The sequence below is a fragment of the Oncorhynchus mykiss genome, chromosome 30, assembly GCF_013265735.2.
Source record: "Oncorhynchus mykiss isolate Arlee chromosome 30, USDA_OmykA_1.1, whole genome shotgun sequence".
NCBI lineage: Eukaryota > Metazoa > Chordata > Actinopteri > Salmoniformes > Salmonidae > Oncorhynchus > Oncorhynchus mykiss.
This window is the reverse complement of record NC_050570.1, coordinates 39827757-39849853: the sequence shown is the minus strand read 5'-3', so window position 1 is coordinate 39849853 and position 22097 is coordinate 39827757. Positions and strand designations below refer to the sequence as shown.

The 22097-nt window shown below is 42.5% G+C and overlaps 1 protein-coding gene across 1 annotated transcript in view; it reads left to right on the top strand.

The window, feature by feature from the left end:
• Positions 1-82: 82 nt before the first annotated feature.
• LOC110521818 (AP-1 complex subunit mu-1) overlaps positions 83-22097 on the top strand; it is a 34596-nt gene continuing 12581 nt past the window's right edge. The window contains exons 1-5 of the mRNA XM_021599705.2: positions 83-335; positions 8696-8852; positions 9278-9345; positions 9445-9575; positions 20449-20596. Of these exons, the coding sequence (XP_021455380.1) occupies positions 294-335; positions 8696-8852; positions 9278-9345; positions 9445-9575; positions 20449-20596 (546 nt within the window). The 5' untranslated portion in view covers positions 83-293. The remainder of the gene's footprint in view (positions 336-8695; positions 8853-9277; positions 9346-9444; positions 9576-20448; positions 20597-22097) is intronic.

The following is a 22097-nucleotide window of genomic DNA, read 5'->3' as shown; positions in this document are numbered from 1 at the left end:
AGTTTATGCATAACCTCAGTAGAACAGAAGATAATCGATACCGTGGTATGTAAACCCATTCATTGATGTAGCGACTCGCGCACAGACTGACTGTCCACACGGTGGGTTGGTTTTGCATGCTCTGTTGGGTTGAAAGCTGCTCGACAGGTCTGACGACGAAATACTACCCGGAAAAGAGCCGTGGCGTGGTTTAGACAACAGAGCGAGAGAGATAGGAGGTTCACTGGATAAAATGTTGTAAGGGATATTGAACGTCAAAACATCAGTATATTGTCCGTTATTCGTTTATCAGGATGTCGGCGTCTGCTATATTTATTCTGGATCTTAAAGGCAAGGTGAGTTGAGATTTGACAGTTTACGTGGCGGAGAAGTTTATTGTTAAGGCATCGAGATCAACAGCGCTGAGCACAGGTTGCACCTGCTAGTGTAGCGCAGTAATCCGTGCGTAAAACTATAAGCGCAGATACAAATATGAAAGATAGCGGTAGGGCAGGCTATAGTAAAATTACACACTTGTTTATTATCTTTGATTACTTACAACTAAATGTCGTTGTTTATTTCTGAATACGTCAATGTCACATTACATTCACAACACAGCTATTTAACTTCGTGATCGGCTCAATTTTCCGTTTTTTTTTGTCGGCAGAGAAATAGCAATCTACCTCAGCACTCTCTGAACCCTACACCTACATCAAATAAAACGAATTTCTTGACAAGTTATTTCTCAATCACTTATACACATTCTCAGCAGATGTAGGACAGTGTAGGCAGTGGCGTGTCCAGAACATTTTAAATGGGGTGGCACAGACCCAGTTTTTAACCTTAATCAATGCTAGGTAGATTATTTCAATATCGTCATGATGGTTCAACGCCATTGAAGGCTGGTGACTTGAACAATTGAGGAGGATAGGAGACTCCCAGTATAGGCGTGGACAGCACAGATGGAAAAACTTGTTTAAAAAAAAAAAAGTAGCAGTGTGCAGGACAGGCTCACCGTGGATGGATGGCGTTGGAGAAGAACTAAACTCTTCCATTCAAGGCAGGATAGGATTCTACTGATAAAGATGTGCAGTTAGTTTAAACAGCCAGCACATACGTGATAATGTTATCACTCCTCCCCCTATTTATTGCAGGATTGTGACTTGTGATTAATCAACATTGACACTAGTTCTTTACAGTCTAAACAACAGTAGATAATTGAGTAATACAAGTAGGTTATTATTACTAAAGCATCATTTCAGGTGAACAACAAACATAATTATATACCAGAGGTAGCCAACCTTGCTCCACTGACCCTTGCTCTTTACGGGGTGAGCAGACGTCAGTTCCAGACCAGCAATAGTACACTTGATTATCAACTCATTACAGTAGGTTTGACAAGTTGAATCAGGTGTGTTATTGCTGGGCTGAAACAGAACCCTGCACACCCAGCAGACCTCCAGCAGGGTTGACCTGCTCCTGTTATAGAAGGTATTTACACATTGTGTGTGATGTTTTAACTGCATTTTTGTATACAACATTTGCTAACATACTGTATAATCCATGATATAGGTTATACCCTTTAGTCTCAGTCTTGGGACATTCATTGGGACCTCTCTCTTCATCTGCAAACAGGCTTTCACAGCTTTCCATATGAGTTCCGAGTTGTTTTGAACGTGTAATTAAGAGTAGGGATTATGATTAATTGTTTAGCTAGCTACTTGTCGAAACAAAAGACTCCACTCTGCAAGTGACCATTTCACTGTACTGTTTACACCTTCTGTATCCTGGGCATGTGACGAATAAACTTAGATTTGATTTGATATAGTGTGTGTTTACCAGAGATGGTAATGTGAAGAACAACATGACCTGCACCAAAATCAGATTAGGATATAGGCCAAGGACTAGAAGTTTATTTTTACTACTACTTTTTGCTACCACTTTTAGTCTTAAAAATCTTTGGTTGTTTACAACACTGTGAATCCTCAAAGAGACGGGTGTGAACACTGCTGAATGGGTGTAGACAAAGAAAAGGTCTCCAGTAGGTGTACCAAAACATTCACAGGCCATTTTTCTCAACAGTGGGGTTACACGTTTTTCAAAATTACTTTCTCATTGTTCCTCAACTGCAGTGCACAATATACAATTTTCTAGCCTGGAGTCTCTACTTTTGTCCAATGTAAAAAACTATTTCAAATGTTGCTGCATATGACCTAATCCAGGTAGCTAAGTGCTTTCTCATTGGCTAAACTAGGCTCATAATAAAATCAAATCAAAATGAATATTTACGGATCCCATACAAGTTTGTAATTAAGGCACATAAAAGTTAACATGTTCAAGAAAGCATTTCTGAAAGAAAAAACATAAATGTCCCTCAAACAGCCTTACTGTCAAGTAGAAACTAGCGTCATCTGCCCCCATTGGGCTGGCATGTCACGTTTAATGTCTTATTAGGCAACTCTATGAACACAAGATAAGGTGCATTAATAGCCTAGTTTAATTGGCTCGTTCATGGTTAGAGGTGTGCATACAAAGTCTGGGCTACCTGCTCACTCAGACAGCAGACTATAGGCTAATCAAGCCAAACCTGACCTCCCTTCTTTGTGTGGTTGTGGTAATAATATTGTGGAGAAGGAGATCCTGAGGTTGTTATTAAGGGGATGGGTCCCTGGATCCCTATCAGTGCTAAAGCCTTTTCTGCCCTCAGGCCTTCTCCCTGCTAAAACCAACCCAGACGGGCTGTACTGGAGGCTGAGGATATCTATCTATGTATCTATCCATCGATCGGTCGCTCGAGGCTAGAGTGTCTGGATACAGTCACTGTATCAACGCATTGTGTGCTTGTTCTTGAAGTTTGAGATGTTATGAAGGTCGCTTTTTATGCTGTATTGGTCAACTGAATGTGTCGTTCTTTGAAATATATTGTTATGCTGATAAATGGCTGCTTTGTTTTTCAAACTGACTACAATCATGTATTTGAAATAAAACGTTTACACCAACACACTGATGAATGAGCCCAAGCGGTTTTAATGAGCGAATTAAACAACTGGAGCATTTATTTCGTTACTCTACTTTGTGTACCTTGCACATGCAATTCTGGATGTGTGTACACTAGGCTACTTTTAAACTACACTCTCACGTTTGCTGTCTTAAGTAATATACAGTGAATTCAGAAAGTATTCAGACCCCTTGACCTTTTCCACATTTTGTTACTTTACAGTCTTTATAACATGGATTTAAAAAAGCTTTTTTTCCCCTCATCAGTCTACACACAATTCCCCTTAATGACAAAGCAAAAACAGTTTTTTAGAAATGTATTACAAATTAAAAACTGATATCACAATTACATACATATTCAGACCCTTTACTCAGTACTTTGTTGAAGAACCTTTGGCAGCGATTACAGCCTTGAATCTTCTTGGGTATGACGCTACAAGCTTGGCACGCGTGTATTTGGGGAGATCCTCTCAAGATCTGTGAGGTTGGATGGGGAGCGTCGCTGCACAGCTATTTCCGGGTCTCTCCAGAGATGTTCGATCGGGTTCAAGTCTGGGCTCTGGCTGGGCCACTCAAGGACATTCAGAGACGTGTCCTGAAGCCACTTCTGCGTTGTCTTGGCTGTGTGCTTAGAGTCGTTGTCCTGTTGGAAGGTAAACTTTGGCCCCAGTCTGAGGTTCTAACCCCGATTGCTCAGTTTGGCCGAGCGGCCAGCTCTATGAAGAGCCTTGGTGGTCCCAAACTTCTTCCATTTAAGAATGATGGAGGTCACTGTGTTTTTGGGGACCTTCAATGCTGCAGAAATGTTTTGGTACCCTACCCCAGATCTGTGCCTCGACACAATCCTGTCTCTGAGCTCTACGGACTCTTCCTTCGACCTAATAGCATGGTTTTTGCTCTGACATGCACTGTCAACTGTGGGACCTTATGTAGACAGTTGTGCCTTTTCCAAATCATTTCCAACAATTGAATTTACCACAGGTGGGCTCCAATCAAGTTGTAGGAACATCTCAATTATGATCAATGGAAGCAAGAGGCACTTAAGCTCAATTTCGAGTCTCATAACAAAGGGTCCGAATTCTTATGTAAATAAGGTATTTCTGTTTTTCATTTGTAAAACGTTAGCTAACCTTTCTAAAAACCTGTTTTCGCTTTTTCATTATGGGGTATAGTGTGTAGATTGATGAGGAAAAACATGTATTTAATCCATTCTAGAATAATGCTGTAACGTTAGAAAATGTGGAAAAAGGGAAGGGGTCTTAAACACTTTCCGAATGCACTGTATGAGAAACTAGGCAGCGCAATGTATAGATAGCCTGACATGTGATGGGACATGGTCATAAATATAACCTGACATTTGTTTTCAAGGTGAAATATAGTGGCCATGGTGTGTGTTTGGTTGTCAAACCATGTCATTCTCGGAGGGGAAAGTCATTTTAGACCTTCTGGTAGCGTCATAGATTTTTCATGGAACGTTTACCTCTAAATCACTGAGCTTGTTTCCCAACGGTACCCTATTCCTGATGCAGTGCACTACTTTTGACCCCTGTTCAAAAGTAGTGCACTACGTAGGGAATAGCGTGCCATTTGAGATGGAACATGTGGGATCTCTGGTCTGTTTACCTTAACTGAGATGTCATACAGAGACGGTAGTTCACATTGATTGTAAACATTGTAAACAATGCCTCATTGACAATAACCAGTGTCCCATTGCCAAACAAACATCCCCTGGCTGAATCATCCCATCATTTTTAAGGGGATATGGTGTGTGTGTCTGTGTCTGTGAGTGAATAAACCAGGCCCTCATAGTCGGCCAGTGTGTTTTACTATTTGTCAGCCAACAGTGGCACTGAACTTGAACCATAAGCCTGCTTTCATATTCCCAGACATGTCTCTCATTCAATCTCTAGCACTTCCCACATCACTGCAGCAGTCTGACAGATCTGTCTGTGTCTGGTCTCTGCAGTACTGTAGCAAGATGCACTGGCTAACTCCATTGGAGTTGCTGTGTGTGTGTGTGTGTGTGTGTGTGTGTGTGTGTGTGTGTGTCCTTAGGTTCACCTTTTTAAAGTTATCAGAATATTAGTCTCACGGTACCCAGACCCCCAACACTGTATCATGGCTGGAGTCTAGGCTAGCAGAATACAAATGTAATGGTTCAACAGAGAAAGTGTTTTAATGAAAAACAAAAGGTGGCTGGAGTGAGGTTTGTTAGCTCAGGATGACTGCAGACAGTGGCTGGGGATTAAAACAGGAATGAGGAATTTACAATGGCCATGATGAAGGGTTGGCGACAAATGGGTTTTGAACAATATTTAAACTTTTTATTTCCTTGAACCTCAATGGCAGTTTAATGTACATTTTAAGCAGAAGCCAAACACGTCCTCCAAAGCCATATTTATTCTCAAAATGTTAATAATTGTGAACACTGAAATCTATCATTTTCCTCTACGTTCTTAACATTCAGGTAGCGTTTGTGTTTCCTGCAAGGGCAGACTGCTTTTTATATGCAACAACCTTTGAAATGTCTGTCCGTCTGTCTGGGGTTCCGCCTGTCCATATCCTTTCACTGTGTGATGAGTTTTTCATTTTGGTATTTCCTTTGTCTTATTTGTTATTTCCCCCTCTTTTGTTGTCTCTGCCCTGTGTGATCTCCCCGGCACAGAGGCCCCTCTAGTACAGAGGGTTGTAGGCCATGTCTTCAGTGTGTGAGATCCCTCAAGCATAGGCTTTGATCTCTTTCAACACTTATTTCAGAGTGTGAGGGCTCCAGCCCAGCGACTCTCAATACTGACTCATCTTGTTATTGGTGTTGAAATGAGTGTGTGTGTGTGTGTGTACACATTTTATTATACTTGTGAGTACCAGAAGTCCTCAAAAGAATAGGAAACCAACTAAAATTGAAAGACATTTTGCCGGCCTCACATGTAAAAAGGCTATTTAAGGCTTAGGTTTAGGGTTAGCAGTTAGGTTTAGAGTTAAGGTTAGGGTAATGGTTAGGTTTAGAGTTTGGGTTGGAGGTTAGGGTAATGGTTAGGCTTAGGTTTAGGGAAAATAGGATTTTGAATGGGAATCAATTGTTGGTCCTCAAAAGTCCTCACAAGCAGTGGTGATTTTATCATGTAAATCTTGGTGGGGCAAACAAATAAATATTTGTGGGATGCATGTCAGCAAAGCCACTACACAACACTCAACAATACATTAATTGCACTATAATGGTGACAAACGGGGCCCACAAACTGTTAGGGCCTACATAAAGCTGTCCCAACAGCAGAGTCCCAACAGCAGCCCCATCACCATACCACTGCTACACCTGGCTATCAGCGGAGCCTTGTTTGGCAGCGAAACAGTTCATTCAGCCTCATTTACTGCCTTTAAAAAAACATGATATGGTTGACTTGCTTAAACAATTGTGGTTTCTACAGACAATTGAGACGTACAAACTATGGCATAAAGGGACGACAAGAGGCAATCCGTAATTTCGATTAAGACATGAATGAGCAAGCTAGGACGGATGTAGTCAATATAACTATTTGTTCAGCACTTTTGAAATGTACAGCGACAGAGTTCAGAACATGGTACGTTCTTACAGTGTTTTCCCTGTACACTAAGTCAGAACCGAAGGATAAATAAAGGGGGCATATAATTTTTATTTTACCTTTATTTAACTAGGCAAGTCAATTAAGAACAAATTCTTATTTTCAATGATGGCCTAGGAACAGTGGGTTAACTGCCTGTTCAGGGGCAGAACGACAGATTTGTACCTTGTAAGCAGACAATGAAAGCTCTTACAATATTTGTTGATTACTTTTCTCTAAAACAGGTTATAGGCTAATGTGCACCACCAAGTCAGAACAGTAGGCGAAATTAAGAGGGGAAAATAGACCAAATTATTAGGGTGAGGCACATGAGCTACTAACAGTTTACCACACAACATATACTTAGTATTACTTTTCTTATCTACAGCATACATATCTCTCTGGCATATTACATAATTTATGCATCAGCATACAAGACATTTTTGGACACGCCTTGTCGTGCTGTGCTCACTTGAACATGAAGTTGGCGCGGGTGTTCCTTCGTGGGCAAATTTTGTTATCAAAGTCTGGCATTCTCTGAATTTTTGATGCTTTCAAGACAACTGGGAACTCTGTAAAAAACCAGGTTGAATCATGATGACGTCAGTGATCTTCAGGTCGTAGCTCTAGAAAGAGGCGCAACTTCGGGATTTTCAATTCCGAGTTGGATGACCGTTCAAAAATTATTTTCCCAGTCTGAGCTAATTTTTCCCCGAGTTCCCAGTTGTCTTGAACTCCCTGAAGTCAGATTTCGCAGTTCTGAGTATACAGCTTTGAGCACGGCACAAATCATGCTTCATTGACAGCATGGCCAATGTTGAATGTTTATAGTTTTTTTATTGGAAAAGAGACCCTTAATCCCCTTAGGGCAACACACACAGCCACTCCACTGAATAGCAGGCTAGTGATTGCTTTGCAATGCTTGTAGTTAACCACTGATTCCTTCCCAACCACTCATTGTTGAATTTGCGATTTCCAACTTGTTGTGTAATGTTTATGACCGATTAGCACCGATACGTTTGATTTCATTTCTCTTCATTATTTCTCTTTATATGACAAGGATTAAAAAGGATTTGCCAGTAGATTGTCAACTTGATTCATGAGGATGACAGCTAGCTAAGATGTTAAGTATGATGTTGACATCATCAGTCCGTCCAATCAAAGCTACTGTAGATGTAACGTGATTTGACGTCATTTTATCTGTTGCCAAAGACCTTGAGCCTTCTTGGATGGGCACTTCTAATGTAACTCTATGGCAGCACCCAAGGGGCTTGAATTTTTTAGCTTTACCCGTAGACTTGGCGGTGACGTGGTGTCCCCATGAGTGACGGAACACTGAGCCAATCACGGTGCAACTAGAGAACATTACCAACACCTTTGCTCTGTATTTTCCGCTTGCTTCCCTATCACCACAGAAAGCACTGAGCTAGGCTGAAACACCTGCATTTTGAAGCTGCCTTACCCAAGAAAGCAAAACAACGGCTTTATTGACGCAATTACTTATTTTTTATTTATTTTTTTACATTGTTTACCAACTGAAATGTGTCACGTGTTAATGCTGAAATAACATGCAAAACAGGCACTTTTTAATTTTTTAATTTTTGGGCTTAAAATGTGGGGCTCAAAACAGGTGGGGCTCTGCCACTGCTCACAAGTATAATAAGACATAGGTGTGAGAGAGAGAGAGAAAGTGATGCTTCCCTCGGGCCACTCCAGTGTATATTGCACAATGCTGTTATTGAGTGTTGTGATCACATGACTAGTTATTTACTGTTTCTGAATAGTGGTCTTCCTGGCAGAGGCTGCTGCCCATTTCGACAGACAATTTTATGATGTTACACAACTTACCGCTGAGCCGTCAGAACGAGGGGAAGGACATATGGCTCCATTTTGGATCTTTTTCAATTTGTACTGTTGCATATCTTCCACTATGGACTCCTTGGAAAACATTTAGATAGTATATTTCAATCTAAATGAAGATGAACTGAATTGAATAGAAAATGAATGTACATCAATGTGTTACAATGCCCTTTGTCACATTATCTAATTGGCCAGGTGTTGATATGTCGTAACTCCAAGAGCAACATGGACATGTTGCAAATCTTCACCCTCTATTTTCATGTTATGTGTTTTCCTTGTAGGTGTTGATAAGTCGTAACTACATGGGAAACATGGACATGAATGAGATCGACCATTTCATGCCTATAATGATGAGGATGGAGGAGGACGCGGACACGTCGCCCCTGGTGACCAGCGGCTCCTCACACTTCCTGTGGATCAAACACAGCAACCTCTACCGTATCCTGTCCAAACAGGAAGTCCTGTTACTTCCCAGCCGGTCAGGCCGTCTGTCTCAGCCTCTGTCTCGCTCACGAGACGTATCTCACAATTCACAGTTCACACCCTCACTGCATGCATGCAGATTCATGATGTCGTGCTGTGTACAGTACCAGTCAAAAGTTTGGACACACCTACTCATTCAAGGGTTTTTCTTTATTTTACTATTTTCTACATTGTAGAATAATAGTGGAGTAAACCAAGCTAATACTTTGGGTTAAGGCAGTTGAACTAAGCTCATGATGCATTTCTAAGTTATATTCTTCAAGAGTCAATCGGTATGTATCATTCATTTACAATGTTCCATTTGATAGATTTAAAACAGCAGTGGCACAGTACCCTTTTCTGTTCAACAGTGTAGTACGTACTTAACAGTCGTCCTTTAGTGGTGGCAATGACCAAGAAGAATGCCAACGCTGCTCTGGTATACTCCTTCCTCTACAAAATAGTACAGGTGAGTGTGTGCTTCACTGACAATACTTACTATAATACACTGTGCTTACTATTATGTTATTGTATTGATCTTGTATTTCTGTTGTCTGTAAATCTGTAGGTGTTTAAGGAGTACTTTAAGGAGCTGGAGGAGGAGAGCATCCGTGACAACTTTGTGATTGTGTATGAGCTGATGGACGAGGTCATGGACTTTGGCTTTCCCCAGACCACAGACAGCAAGATCCTGCAAGAGTGAGTAGAGGACCCGGTTACAGTCAAGACTACAGTCTGGCCTGGAAGGCTTGGCATTTTAGACTGCAACACAGGGGCAATGATAAAACAGACTACCATCCAACAGACTACCATATTGCTGAGTAGGCAACAGTATAAGGTTCAAAGGCCTTAGCTCAGCTGTTCCCGAACTAGGGGTCGTGACCCCAGGTGGGGTCACTTGATATGAAAATGAGGCATGCGGGAGAATTTACAAAATCCTGAGAAGAAAAAAATATATATATACACTGCTCAAAAAAAATAAAGGGAACACTTAAACAACACAATGTAACTCCAAGTCAATCACACTTCTGTGAAATCCAACTGTCCACTTAGGAAGCAACACTGATTGACAATACATTTTCACATGCTGTTGCGCAAATGGAATAGACAACAGGTCAAAATCAAATCAAATCAAATTTATTTATATAGCCCTTCGTACATGAGCTGATATCTCAAAGTGCTGTACAGAAACCCAGCCTAAAACCCCAAACAGCAAGCAATGCAGGTGTAGAAGCACGGTGGCTAGGAAAAACTCCCTAGAAAGGCCAAAACCTAGGAAGAAACCTAGAGAGGAACCAGGCTATGTGGGGTGGCCAGTCCTCTTCTGGCTGTGCCGGGTGGAGATTATAACAGAACATGGCCAAGATGTTCAAATGTTCATAAATGACCAACATGGTCCAATAATAATACTGCAGAACAGTTGAAACTGGAGCAGCAGCACGGCCAGGTGGACTAGGGACAGCAAGGAGTCATCATGTCAGGTAGTCCTGAGGCATGGTCCTAGGGCTCAGGTCCTCCGAGAGAGAGAGAAAGAAAAAGAGAATTAGAGAGAGCACACTTAAATTCACACAGGACACTGAATAGGACAGGAGAAGTACTCCAGATATAACAAACTGACCCTAGCCCTCCGACACATAAACTACTGCAGCATAAATACTGGAGGCTGAGACAGGAGGGGTCAGGAGACTGTGGCCCCATCCGAGGACGCCCCCGGACAGGGCCAAACAGGTGGAAATTATAGGCAATTAGCAAGACACCCCCAATAAAGGAGTGGTTCTGCAGGTGGTGACCACAGACCACTTCTCAGTTCCTATGCTTCCTGGCTGATGTTTTGGTCACTTTTGAATGCTGGCGGTGCTTTCACTCTAGTGGTAGAATGAGACGGAGTCTACAACCCACACAAGTGGCTCAGGTAGTGCAGCTCATCCAGGGTGGAACATCAATACGAGCTGTGGCAAGAAGCTTTGCTGTGTCTGTAAGCGTAGTGTCCAGAGCATGGAGGCGCTACCAGGAGACAGGCCAGTACATCAGGAGACGTGGAGGAGGCCGTAGGAGGGCAACAACCCAGCAGCAGGACCGCTACCCCTGCCTTTGTGCAAGGAGGAGCAGGAGGAGCACTGCCAGAGCCCTGCAAAATCTGCTCAAACGATCAGAAACAGACTCCATGAGTGTGGTATGAGGGCCCGACGTCCACAGGTGGGCGTTGTGCTTACAGCCCAACATCGTGCAGAACACCAAGATCGACAAATTCGCCACTGGCGCCCTGTGCTCTTCACAGATGAAAACAGCCCTCCATGTGCTCGCCAGAGGTAGCCTGACTGCCATTAGGTACCGAGATGAGATCCTCATACCCCTTGTGAGACAGACCATATGCTGGTGCGGTTGGCCCTGGGTTCCTCCTAATGCAAGACAATGCTAGACCTCATGTGGCTGGAGTGTGTCAGCAGTTCCTGCAAGAGGAAGGCATTGATGCTATGGACTGGCCCGCCCATTCCCCAGACCTGAATCCAATTGAGCACATCTGGGACATGTCTCGCTCCATCCACCAACGCCATGTTGCACCACAGACTGTCCAGGAGTTGGCGGATGCTTTAGTCCATGTCTGGGAGGAGATCCCTCAGGAGACCATCCGCCACCTCATCAGGAGCATGCCCAGGCATTGTAGGGAGGTCACACAGGCAGGTGGAGGCCACACACACTACTGAGCCTCATTTTGACTTGTTTTAAGGACATTACATCAAAGTTGGATCAACATGTAGTGTGGTTTTCCACTTTAATTTTGACTGTGACTCCTAATCCAGACCTCAATGGGTTGATAAATTTGATTCCCATTGATAATTTTTTGTGTGATTTTGTTGTCAGCACATTCAACTATGTAAAGAAAAAAGTATTTAATAAGAATATTTCATTCATTCAGATCTAGGATGTGTTATTTCAGTGTTCCCTTTATTTTTTTGAGCAGTGTATATATTATAATATCGTCTTTGTATCTCAAAATTATTGTAATGTGGTTAACCATAAAAATGTAAATGAAAATTAATCAAATCTAAAGGGAGTGCCCTTAGATCATGGAAAAAGGCCTTGACCGTTGCACTTGAATCATTCCCACAGTGAATGGCTAGGCCGGATATGAAACCACGCACTATTGCAGAGACTTTGATATTACCAGCTGCAATTGATATGGTGAAAAGAATGTGTGGGGAGGCAGAGGCAGAGAAACTCGCATCAATACCTTTGTCAGATAGCACTGTTAACTGAAAAATGTATGCTATTGCTTGCAATCAAGAGGAAACTCTGACTGAACGACTCAAACTCCCCAGCGTATGTTCTTCAAACTGACGTTAGCTGTGAGGGCCGAGATGCCCATGCGTGTCGGGGGATGCTATTCACGAGGACATATTGTTCTGTCTCGCGATTCCTGAGCATGAAACGACATAGGGGATGTTCTGCGTGGCTATATTGCTACGTGGCTATATTGACAAAAAAGTGATTGCATATGGGATCGAATGGTGGACTTTTGCACAGATGGGGCGCCATCTATCACAGGATGGCGGGCAGGCCTCTGCACTCTAGTTATGAATGCGTCTCCCTCTGACATATGGACACATTGTATGATAAACCGAGAGAAAAAGGTGGCAAAAGAGCTGAGCACGGAACTCGGAGATATACTGCAGCAGGTATCTTCAATTGTAAACTACATCAAATCACATCAATTGTGCGAGCGCCTTTTCGCAAAACTATGTAGAGATATGGGATCAGAGCATGACTGTTCTATTTCACACCGAGGCTTGGTGGTTATTGAGGGGGTGTTGGAAAGTTTTTTCACTCTGAGAGAGGAACTTTTGTCATTCACAATGGATGTAAAAAATCTGACTTGGTTGACTTTCTGTGTAATGAAAAGAAAACAACAGAAAACAACATCAGTGTGTCCCACACGAGTGATGGCTGCTCACCTCCCATGCTCGGAAGAGCACTTTGGGACTGACCTACTTCCCAATCCGTTTCACTGTGATCCTGGCTCAGTTGACATGTCGGTAAATGAAATCGTACAGCTGATCAAGCTGTCATGTGACCGAATGCTACAGACAACGCATTTACAGTTCACTACGGAGGAGGCTTGGTTCCTGTCTCAAAGGAAATACTCTGCCGTCTCCCTCTGAGCATTAATTACACGTTAAAAACAACTGGTTATTCAGAACTGGGAACTCGGAAATCTCCAACTTCAGTACGTTCAAGACAACTGGGAACTCGGAAAGAAACGAGCTCCGACTGGGGAAAAATAGTTTTGAACGGTCATCCCACTCGGAATTCCAACTAGGGAACTCGGGCCTCTTTCTAGAGCTCTGACTTTCATCACTGACGTCATGATTTGACTTAGTATTTTTCAGAATTCCCAGTTGGTTCGAAATCACATGGTAGGCAACCCTTCGCCAGCTCATATCGATGTCAAACTGGATTCAGTGCTCTCGTCTGTATTAAAACCAAATAGGATCCAGATTGGATGTGACAGCAGGGATGAAGTGCGCGCTGTCGACCACGCCCCCTGATGTTGAGAAGCTCGGACGCGACATGCATCAAGCACACACACATCTCATTGGCGGTGGTGAGATGAGAGACATTACTCCTTTGCAATTGACTGCCCCACATTAAAAGTATACAATTGTCTTCTCAACTCACAATCGGAAATGCAGTTAGAATGTTTTTCAATTGACGGACATAGCCCCAAATAAAAAACATTGGCTGAACATCCACCCATGTGAAAAAATTATTTTCAGACATCAAAATGGGGTCGCGGGTCAAAAACGTTTGGGGAAACCCTGCTTTAGCATGTTAATAAGACTTTATATGTCATGTTTTCTTCTCTGCTAAAGAGTAGAGTCAGTTCGAGTCAGTCAACACCTCTGTCTACTAATCTCTCTACTAGATGGCTTGCCGTTTGATGCCATAAAAGACTAGCATCTAGGCTAGTGCCAGACAGTATACAGTAGCCTATAGGGTTCAGAGGGTTTAGCTCGTTAACACGACTTTGTTTTCCTGTTCTGTTACTTGCCCCTGGGAATGGTGCCATGTTCTGGCAGAAGGTTCAGTGTTCACCTAATTAAGTCCAGACTACCATGGCAATCTGCCTATTTTGTCTGCTTAATTACCTGTTTGTAATTAGTCTTACACTTTAATTGAAAGCCTGTATGTAACATCATATAATATAATTTTGTCTTTTTATAATTGCTCAAACAGATGGTTTACTTTGATAATATGGTGACTGTCTGATGTGGATGTATGAAGATGTGTTTTTGCCCTGAGCTTTGATGAGGTCTTTATCAGTGTGTTGTCTGTGTTGTCTGTGAATGTGGGCCTGAATAGGGCTGATAATCGCTAGCCTGTCTCCCATTGACACATACACAATGCCACTGTCAGCTGGCTCCACTCGACACCCAGACAGACGAGCTCAGCTCTGCTCCTCGTTTCGCCAAGGAGCCCCTCCACCACATCCCGACGCTCCTCCTCTGCTTCTCCATCTCCCCCCAACCAGGCACTTTCAAAATAACCCCCCCCCCCCTTTAGCCTAAAATACTGTCCACCTGGGCACAATTTCCCGATAGCAATGGAATTTAGGCTTATGACTGTTTTAACGATGCACTCATTACAAAGTGGAATTTAACTGTGCCGTTGCAGGAGCTGTCCCTTGCTGAAATTATTCCCTACAATAAAGGCTAGTGTTCTTTTCCGGGATATTTTGTATACAATGTTTGATTATGTAGGCTAAATCCTGCATTTCTTAAGAATGAATAAAGAATGAATAAAGGCCAAATTCAAAGTCGCTCATTGCCTTGTTCGCTATTTAGAAAATATCAATATGTTATGTTTGTTCCTTATATAATGACAAACTGGGGCGTAGGTTTAACTACTTTTAATGAACATATACTTCAGCTAGAAAACTCCATGTTAGCCATGCAAGGCATTCTTTAACCATCCGCATCCCGCATAGCCTGCTGGGTAACGTAGTCTAAATGTTATTAACACATAACAACACATCTTCTTTCCTTTAAAAGAAAACTACTTTTCTATGTAACTACACATGTCACATCACATTTATTTACTCAACCTGCATAACATGCAATTTTCAATAACACACATTTCATTCCCCCAATTTTTTTTCTGAAAAATATATAAATATATTTTTAAACTAAATATAGTCTGTCCAACAATACTCTATTGTGGCCCTATTTCTTTTCACATAAACCAAACATTCAGTCGAGGTGCCCCTTTTTAATTTTTTTTTAGCAATTCTCAATAAGCCTTTCAGGGGCTCTGACAGTCCTTTTTGGTCGTTCTGCTGAAGTGCTTCCTGAAACAGTTGGACAGCGTTCATTGTCAGTCAGCGTGTTCTGACTGAATTGTCAATTTCTAAAGGCATTTGACGCTTCAGCAGTATCCTCCTGATGATCCTCAGTCCCTTGAGTGGATGGCTGCAGCCTTAGATCCACTCTGTTTCGTCTCAGTTGTGATCCATGCTCCGTTTGGATCTCATAGGATCGCGGTGCAACTTCTCTCTGCACACACCCTGGCTGCATCCAGGTTCCTGTAGTGATGTCTCGGAGTCGTACATGATCTCCAGGTTTCAGTTCAGGTAAGTGTCTTGGACTTTTGTTGTGTCGCTGTTTTTGTTTGTCTTTCTAATTTTCCTTTGCACGTTTGACTTTGTGAGCACCTCTGGGTGTTGGCAAGTCCTCATGGATGGGTAGGTTGGTTCTGATGCGACGTCCCATCAACATTTGTGCAGGTGAAAGTCCGTTCTGCAGCGGTGCGCTGCGGTAGATCATCAGATTTCTTTAGGAAATCCTCCTTTCCATCGTGTGCCTTTTTCATCAGACCTTTGACAATTTTGACTGAACTCTCTGCTAAGCTGTTGGACCTTGGGTAGTTGGGGCTGGAGGTGTTGTGTTGGAATCCCCAGTCGTTAGCGAACGATCGGAATTCGGAACTTCAGAACTGCGGGCCATTGTCCGAGTACAGTTCAGACGCAACGCCATGTCTTGCAAAGACTGATTTCAGGTAGGTGATTACAGCTTTGCTGGAGGTAGTTGGCAGTGTTGCTACTGCATGGGTAGTTTGAGTAATCACAACCAATGTGACTTTTGCCATTGCAGTCAAAAAGGTCAACTCCAACTTTGTAGTAGGGTCTGTTGGGTACTGGATGAGGCATTAGCGTCTCTGCTTACTGCTTTGGCCTGTAGGTCAAACACAGTTCACATGAAACAGTGGTCTGGCTGATTTCCTGGTTCATTCTTGGCCAGTACATTACTTCTCGTGCTCGTTGTTTGCATTTTTCCTCACCCAAGTGGCCCTCGTGTATTTTCTGTAGCATTTCTTTGCGTGGTGTCATGGGAATGACAATCTTGTTGCTTTTGAACACTATGTCATCCACAACGGTGAGCTCTGCTCTGCACATCCAGTAATCCTGTATTCTCCTTGGACAGTTGTTTTTCTGTGAAAGCCATCCTATCAGTGTTGTTTCTTTCAACTCTGTCATTGTTCGGTCAGCTGCGGTCTCTCTTTCGATCTGCTCCATTCTCTCAGAAGAAGTGAAGTGAAGTGATGCTACAATCATGTCGACGTAGGCCTGAATCTCAGTGTCTTCTGTGTGTCGAAGCTCTCCTTGTCGACTGCTCGAGAAAGAGTGTTGGCGGCGAACATGAACTTTCCCAGGGTATAGATCATCTTCACATCATACTTTTGCAGTCTGATCAACATTCTTTGGATTCTCATTGGACAATCATTCAGTGGCTTAGACATGATTGACACAATGGTTTGTGGTCGGTTTCTACTTCGAAGTCTCGTCCGTAGACGTATTGGTGAAACCTTTCGCAAGCGTATGTGCTTGCCAGTAGTTCTTTCTCTATTTGTGCATACCTTGTCTCTGCGCCTGTCAAGGCTCTGGACGCATAAGCAACGGGTTGCCATGTGTCGTCATGCTGTTGCAGAAGAACTGCTCCCAGGCCAAACTCTGACGCGTCTGCAGAAATCCTTGTGCTTTTCTCTGGATCATAGAACCGGAGCACTCGCTCTTCTGTGATGGTCTTCTTTAGGTTTTTGAAGCAGTTTTCCTGTTCATGGGACCATTCCCATTCCCAAGCTTACTGAAACACTTTACTCCAGCGAACTGTGACATCATCTCTTCTCTGGTTGGCAACTTGAAATGCTCTTTCTTGATTGCTTTGTTGAGATGTCTCGGGTCTAGACATATCCTGAGATCGCCGTTCTTTTTCACCACAATAACCAGTGAGCTTACCCAGTCTGTAGGTTCATCCATTTTTGTGATGACGTCCATCTTTTCCATGCATCCGAGTTCCTCTTTGAGTTTTTTCCTCAGTGCAAATGGAACTTTTCTGCATGCATGCACAACTGGAGTCATTTTGTCATCAGCACATATTTTGTGTTCTCCTGGTAAACATCCAAGACCCTCAGACACACCCTCATACTCAGCCAGTAGTGATTCTTGGTCATTTTCAGTCTGTGATGTCACTACATACACTCTTTTCAACAAATTGAGCTTTTCACATGCATTGATTCCTAGAATAGGCTGTACACTCTTTTCCACAATTAGCAGCTGTGCTCTGAACTGTTTATCTTTGTGCTGTAAAGTTACTATGAATAGTACGTTCTCCCCAGTATAACCAGTAACCTTACTTTTCACCGGGTGTATTTTGCTCTTCACCTTCAGTGTTTTGTAGTCATCCAGAGACAACAGGTTTACCTGTGCTCCAGTATCAAACTTGAATGGTATTATAGTTTAATTCACAGTCAATGGCACAATCCAATCAGCATTTACTGCATTGCATATTTCCACAGAATCAACAAAGAATTCTTCTATCTCCTCCACTGTGTGAACCTTTTTCTTTGTAGCCTCAGCTTTGCAGCATTTTGAGAAATGATTCTTTTTCCCCACAGTTGTTACGTGATTTGCCATATGCAGGGCATTTTTGTTGGCTTATGGATAAATCCACATTTTCCACATGTAGTGTTTTGATTTCTCTCTTTTGCTTGTTTTTGTTTTGTAAGGCGTTGTGTGTGTTGCTCCTCTCTTTTTATTGCATGCACTGACGTCTCATCCCTGCACAGCTCTTTAGCTTGTGCTCTGGTGGTTTCAGCTGCTGCACACATATTCACTGCTTTATCCACAGTTAAATCTTGCTCACGCAGCAATCTCTCCTCGGGTCCATTATCAAGTATGCCACAGACCATCCTGTCTTTCACTTGTGAGTCTTTCAGATTTTCAAATTCACACGTTTTGCTCAGTGTGTTCAGCTCAGCCAAATACTGGTCAAAACTGACTCCCTGTTTCTGATCATGAGAGAAAAACTTGTATCTCTCAAACGTAACGTTCTGGCTTGGTACAAAGTACTCCTCAAACTTAGCCATTAGCACAGTCAATGTCAAGTTGTAAATGTAAATGTCCAATGCCTCCTCTCCAATAACATGCAGAAAAATGGAAGCTTTAGGATATGTAAGATATGATGATAACCTTTTCAAGTTATTGGTTCGGCTACAGTGAAATGCTTGAGCTTTCAGATAATGTAGCCGAGGTGTAGCCTAATGACCTAATACTAGTTATCTATCGATAGCACTTACATGAAAGAGATGTCAATATGTAGTCTAATCTAGCACTCATATAATTAGGTTCTCGGTTTCCATTTTTACATCCTTGCTTCGCTTGTTTATTACATTGGGAAAGGATACCTAGTCAGTTGTACAACTGAATGCCTTCAACTGAAATGTGTGTTCCGCATTTAACCCAACCCCTCTGAATCATTGCAAACTTTTTAGGCTATTTATAGTTAACTTGTTAAACTATGATGTTTTTGGAGGTCACAGAGACAAAATAAACATCTTCATTCCATGTTTAGCGAAGATTTTCTGTGTGTAAAGTGACGCGGGAGGGGCAGAGGACAAACAGTGATATAACAACGCATTTAGCTGTTCTACGAGTGGTCTTTAGATTTCGAGCGTTTTAGATTACGATCGCATTCAAGTGCAACATTAATAAAGACAGATTTGGGAAATGGCTCAGAAATGTAAAGATGCTCTTACGAAGGATCGAATGGTGAATTTAGCCATAAAATGCTTTTGCGAAAACCGGGCCCTGGCCTGGCTACCATTCCAATTGTCTTCCCCTGTTTGTGTGTATGTGAAAGAGAAGGAGTGTGTTTGTGTGTGTTGTTTCGTAGTATGACTGTTGATTTTCCCGCCAACTCAGATGCTCTTGTTGGATACATCATTAGCATTTCTGGGGAGAATCTAGACTGAAACCAACACACCTAACAAGCCCAATTGTCTCCAACTTGACTTTCACCTCTTTCCACTCTCCTTGAGTCAAGATGAGGTATTGAGACGAGATGATCTCCCTGTATCACAAGGGATTACCATAAAACACTATATGAGGTCACCATGGCCTGTGTCAAGTGGTGAATTCAAACCAGTGTAATGTCATTTTTTGGGGCAATTTTAGGGGGCGGCTTTCAGTGCCTTTGCAATGTGCAGACACATTTTGAACCACGCTAGCCTCTTTCAAGCTGAGCAATAAGGGGATTCTCAAAGGAGCCCAGGGAAGGGTAGTCGAGGAGAGAAAGTCTGCAGGCATCAGAAGGATCTATGGTTGAGATTGGATCAGTCTGTCATTACCACAGGGAGAGCTGGGAGAGATGCAGGCAGAGGAGAGATCTATCTGGTGGGATTACAGGTCGGGCGGCAGGACTGTGTGTGTGTGTGTGTGTATTTAAGGAAGTAGATGGCGTTGCTGTCTGTCACCCTGGTTGTTTGTCAGTGAGAGGTAGAGGCAGCGGGCAGGTGTTCCACCTACGGAATAAACGGTGTTTGCATAGGTACTGTATATCATCTCCCTCCTACCCACTCCCGGTCTCATCACATCATCCTGCAGCATATGGTATTGATAGTACAGCCAGTAGTAGACAATAGACATACAAGGTCTACTGTGTTTAAAGACACAATGGGATGGAGCTAGGCTAGAGACATGTAATCACTCTCAAAGAGCTATGGGTACAAGGCCTGACAGTCTGAGGTCAAATTGAACTATTGCAGATTGCACCTTTAAATGAGCACACAAAATGCACTTCAGGATGATTTGAGCCTTAGTGTTTTAGTTTTGTGCCGTTTTAGTCTTTTGGTTACAATCACAATAGAATCACAATGTAAACCCCCTTGTTCCAATTACACCCATGACTAACCTGCTCACAACCCAAGACAAATCCTTTCATTAATCTATCTAATCCAGTGAGGTTTAATATAATTAACTTTCTATTCTGGGGTATCTTATCATAAGCTCATTAATCATGAATATATATATAGAAAGATTGATATCACCTAGAAAACAAACATCTTTGTACTGATCCTCACATTCTTGGATTCTACTTCAATATTTTTCATATTCTGCTTTCTCCTCTGTTCTCGAACCTTAGTCGGAAAGTGAGGTAGCGACGACAGCATTCTTTTTCCTCTAAAGAAGCTTACATGGTATCTGTCCTCTCCTCTCTCCCCTCAACCCCTCTCTCTGCAGGTACATCACCCAGCAGGGTCACAAACTGGATGTGGGCGCCCCTCGCCCCCCCGCCACCGTCACCAATGCAGTGTCCTGGAGGTCAGAGGGCATCAAGTACAGGAAGAACGAGGTGTTCATGGATGTCATCGAGTCCGTTAACCTGCTGGTGAGGAGGCTTTTCACTCGGATGTCAGTAAAAAACACCTCAAGTATTGTAATTAATAATGGGTACTATCAAAAGGTCCCTAGTGTACCACGAACACAGTAGCCACAACGTGCTAGTGAGGGTCTGCACTATGATTTCAGTCTGTGACTATTGTATTTGTTTAATAACGTGGTCTCTCTAAGGGCACTGTTTCCCCCCAACAGTACACATTTTTGTCGTAGCCCTGGACAAAGACGTATTCAACTCTTCGAAGACTTGATAATTAGTTGACAAGTTGAATCATGTGTGCTTGTCCAGGGTTACATAAAAATGTGTACTTTTGGCAGTACTCAAAGACTAGGGTTGGAAAAAACTGCTCTAGGGTAACAGGGACTAAGTTTTTCCCATAGCCGCCCGCAGGAAGTAGCCAGCACCCCCTGATTAAAAAAGCCTTTATTACTCCTGTATGAGCAGAGACAAAAATACACCTGAGCTTTATTGTATATAGTTTTACTATGCTTTACTGTATATACATCTACTACTGTACTACAGTGCCTTCAGAAAGTATTCATACCCCTTGACTCATTACACATTTTGCTGTGTTACAGCCTGAATTCAAAATGGATTAAATATATATTTTTAGAAACCCATCGACACACAAGACCCCATAATGACAAAGTGGAAGCAGGTTTTTAGAAATGTTTGCACGTTTGTTGAAAATGAAATACAGAAATATCTCATTTACAAAAGTATTCACACCCCTGAGTCAATACTTTGTAGAAGCACCTTTGTCGGCGATTACAGCTTTGACTCATCTTGGGTATGTCTGTATCAGCTTTGCGCAACTGGATTTGGGGATGTTCTGACATTTGTCCTTCCAGATTTTCTGAAGCTCTGTTAAGTTAGATGGGAAGAGGCGGTGAACAGCAATCTTCAAGTCTTTCCACAGATTTTCAATGGGATTCAAGTCTGGGCTTTGGCTGGGCCACTCAAGGAGTTTCACATTCTTGTTCTGAAGCTCTGACGCTGTGCCTGGTTATATCCTACATTGTGCTTTGCATTCAGTAAAAAAAACATTGCATCACAGCATCTTTTTCCTTATGCTCTGAGTCTTTCACGTGCCTTTTTAAAAACTCCAGGCGTGCGGCACAAGAGGTTGGTGGCATCTTAATTGGGGAGAATGGGCTCGTGGTAATGACTGGAGCGGAATTGGCGGAATGGTAACAAATTCATCAAACATTGTTTCCAGGGTAGATCCATTTTTGTTCAAATTAGATTTCTAATAGTCTAATATACAGTTGAATCCAGAAGTTTACAAACACTTAGGTTGAAGTCATTAAAACTAGTTTTTCAACCACTTGTCAACAAACTATAGTTTTGGCAAGTCGGTAAGGACATCTACTTTGTGCATGACACAAGTCATTTTTCCAACATTTGTTTCCAGACAGATTATTTCACTTCTAATTCACTGTATCACAATTCCAGTGGCTCAGAAGTTTACATTCACTAAGTTGACTGTGCC